The sequence below is a fragment of the Trichoderma citrinoviride genome, assembly GCF_003025115.1.
Source record: "Trichoderma citrinoviride strain TUCIM 6016 unplaced genomic scaffold BBK36scaffold_57, whole genome shotgun sequence".
Taxonomy (NCBI): domain Eukaryota; kingdom Fungi; phylum Ascomycota; class Sordariomycetes; order Hypocreales; family Hypocreaceae; genus Trichoderma; species Trichoderma citrinoviride.
The window spans coordinates 1-3302 of record NW_020194765.1 but is presented as its reverse complement, the minus strand read 5'-3'; the positions used below and the strand labels follow the sequence as shown (position 1 = coordinate 3302).

The 3302-nt window shown below is 55.5% G+C and overlaps 1 protein-coding gene across 1 annotated transcript; it reads right to left on the bottom strand.

Annotated features, from left to right (window-relative positions):
* Positions 1-1583: 1583 nt before the first annotated feature.
* Positions 1584-2282, bottom strand: BBK36DRAFT_1197911 (hypothetical protein; the record flags this gene model as incomplete). The annotated part of the gene is made up of 1 exon (XM_024897011.1): positions 1584-2282. The coding sequence occupies one exon, from the start codon at positions 2280-2282 to the stop codon at positions 1584-1586; it is 699 nt and encodes a 232-aa protein (XP_024744952.1).
* Between the last annotated feature and the right edge of the window lie 1020 nt (positions 2283-3302).

The window sequence follows — 3302 nt, the reverse complement described above, 5'->3', positions numbered from 1 at the left end:
GGAACAGGCTACACTCGGGGGGGGGGAGAGAAAGTTTGGGGTACTTTACAGCAAAGAACCTGTAAGGTACCACAAGTATATTCTAAGTTTCCGACTGTTCTTGTGCGCTATATTGCTTTTTTTCTGCGGGTGTGCGGGTGTGTGAGGCGTCGTGAGTGGGGTTGTGGTCGTGTGGAGAAGGTGAAGAGTCGTGATTGTATGTTGCGCGTGCGGTAGGTGGAGCTAGGGCCGATGCGCGCGAGGGTCCTGCCTGTGGCGCGCGACGAACAAGTGCCCGGCGAAAGAGAACGCGACTACGACGCGCACGAGTTGCTGGTGGACTTAGGAAGCAGATTCTCAGTATCACTACCTCCGCCTTAGCATTTCAGGTAGCACATATCCTTGATACGGGGCGACATACACCCGCTCCTCTACTTTCAGACGCACTTTGGACGCTTCGCGCCACGCCGCTCCCTACTTGCCCTCCTCCTCACCCTACAAACCCACCTCCCCGGCCTCCCCCCCAACCGACAGTTCCCCTCACACCAGCAACTATGCTTCTCCCTATTGAATATCTCCTGCAAAACGACTATATCTTATTCTAAACACATAATATACACAACTATATATATAACGAAAACGGGAAGGTAGATTTACCGGTAATATACAAAATAAATATATGGTGGATGGTTAAGTGGTAGTGGGGGATAGGTCTGGTGGGTAGTGAGTTATGTTTAGGAGTAGTAGTGAGCGGCAGGGTAGGACTTTGGGGTAGTGGCGGAAGGGGAAGGGGAAGGGTAAGTGGGAGAGGAGTAGTGATGGGCAGCGTTGTCGGAAGGGGAACGGGAAGGGGAAGGGTGGGCTTCGGCTGGAGGGGGGGCGGCGGTTTCTGGGGGAGGAGAAGAGCAGCAGAACGACGACGAAGACGAAGAAGAAGAATAGCAGGGGCGGGAGTTTGACGTGGGAGTGGGAGAGTATCACGCGGTCGAGCGGGCGCGAGTGTGATCCTTAGTCGAGGAGCACGCGCCGCTATTTCAGGAGGAGGGCGTGGTACTGCCGTTACAGGCGGCCGCACCGCATCACCAGCTTCTTCATCCGGCAGCTCTGGAGCACGAACCAGCGGCCCAGCCGCAACTCCCGCGCGTGGAACCGCAGGTGCCGCCGCCGGACGGCGCAGTGCCGGAACTCGTAGCGCAGCGACGTCTCGCGCATCTTCAGCCGCGGGCACATCCACTTCCCCTCGGCGACCCTCTGCCTGCGCTCGCTCTGCCTCCCCAGCTCCCACTTAGACTTCTCTCCTTTCAATCGTATCTTAGAGTTTCGTATTCTTATGCTTCTTCTTCCCTTATCCTCCTTTCGCTCACCTCCCACCCCCTGCATGAAAGCTCACTCCCGGAGGTCTTACCAAACGACGAAGAGTACGCACAGGCTGTGCGGTTCTATGTCGTAGAACAGCTTGGCTGGCCCTGCGTCGTCGCGTCCTAGGTCGTTTAGTCCGGACAACCACCGAGGTTAGTGTTTGTGCGGCGGGCGCAGCAGCGGCGGGCTGTACGGCAGGTCGAGCCGGTCGTCGACGCTGTGCTACGCCAGGTACTGCGGCGGTCTCAGGATAGAAGAAAGGGGAACTCACACTTGACAAGTCGTCCTTTGGGTGCCTCCTGAGAAACATCATCTCCCGTTCCGCGCATAAACACCAACGTCCTGCGCTCCTCGATATCCCATTCCTTCGGGTTCGGGTCATGCCCGAGGGCATATCTCCTCCACACGTCGACAAACACCTTTTCACTGCCGGGCTTCTTCTCCTCGCCCTTGACGCGCACGTCCCCGATCTCTTCTCTACAAACCCATGGCCTTCCGTCAAGCACCAGGTTTCTCCGGTGGTGGTGGTGGAAGCGCACTTCGCCGCCTGCCCAGAGGCGCTTGGTGAATTCCTCGTTGGGCGCGTGGTCTCTGTCTGCGCCGTCGGGGGCGAGCTGCGATGCGGGCGTTTGTAGGGGGAAGTAGACCAGGTGGTGGCCCTGCGGGAGGTGCTGCTGTCTTGTTGTTGATGCTGGTGGTGTGCGGAGGAGGAGAAGGTCGTCGAGGGTGGTGGTGAGGAGGTGGGAGGGCATGGGGACGAGGTAGTCGCGGATGACCTTGGGGGGTCTTGATCTGAGGTCTTGGATGTCGATGGGTTTGGGGGAGGGCGTTGCGTGTGAGTATGAGTGTGAGTATGGGCATGGCTGGGGGTGTGAGGCTGGTGAGGTTGAGATGTGTGGTCGTTTGCGGGAGAAGAGTCTTGGGGCTATGCTCCTTGGAGGCATTGCGTCTGTGGTATGAGTGTCGGCGGTGTATGAGGTGAAATTGTAAATCTGGTAAGGCAGAGAGAGGATGATAGTGTGTATGAGAGATGATTTGAAGCTGTAAGCTGTAAGCGGGTGAGAGCTACAACAAGGCCAAAGTCGGAGCTCTTATCGATATGCGTCGCCTCGGCTTGCAGTTCCATTCAAGCCCATCCGTCATCCGGCTATGAGCGGCACTTGTCGGAGGAGTCAATTGGCAATAGACTCACAAGCTGTGAGCATTTATCTACTTCTCACTATCAGATTCGTCAAAGCCATCGTCTTTCATAGGAGTGTAGAAAAGCAAGATAGTAGATAATCTCGCAAGGCGTGACAATGAGAGAATGGTGTGACGTCAGGCGGCAATCGGCCACCTTTTCTCATGAGCTATCAAGGTTGAAGGACATGAGAATTGAATGAGACGGCGAGATGCACATCTGCTGTGGTGAACCGATTTGAGATTCAATTGATTAGATGCCAGAGGGTTCACAACCAGGACCACTCATATGAAGAAAGATTCACTTGGATTATCTAGTAGGTAGTGGGAGTTTATGCTGTCACAGGCCAATTCCGTCCCAACCCTATATCAACTCGTCTGACATCGCTTGCCGATTCGGCACCGACGTGGCTATTCGAACTCCAGCTTAACATATGATTGCATCGCTTGTAGGATCGAATCAATGGTCGATCTCATTATTCTCTTCTTTCTATTCACATTCTGCCTCTGACTTCCACTGGTTTCCACCAAGCATACAGAAACCGCATATAACCCCCCAACACAGCCTCAACTCTTCACCACCACCACCCAGACACACACCACAGACAACCCCTCAGTATCAACAACCAAGTCCAAACAAACAATGCTCAAATACGTCGAAGCCGCCGCAAGCTGGCTCTTCGCCAACGCCAAAGCCCACGACGCAAAGGCCTTCACAAAGGGCGCCTCATTCACCTCCCACCCCGCGCCCACCATCCCCATCACCTCCCCCGACTGCGGCCCGG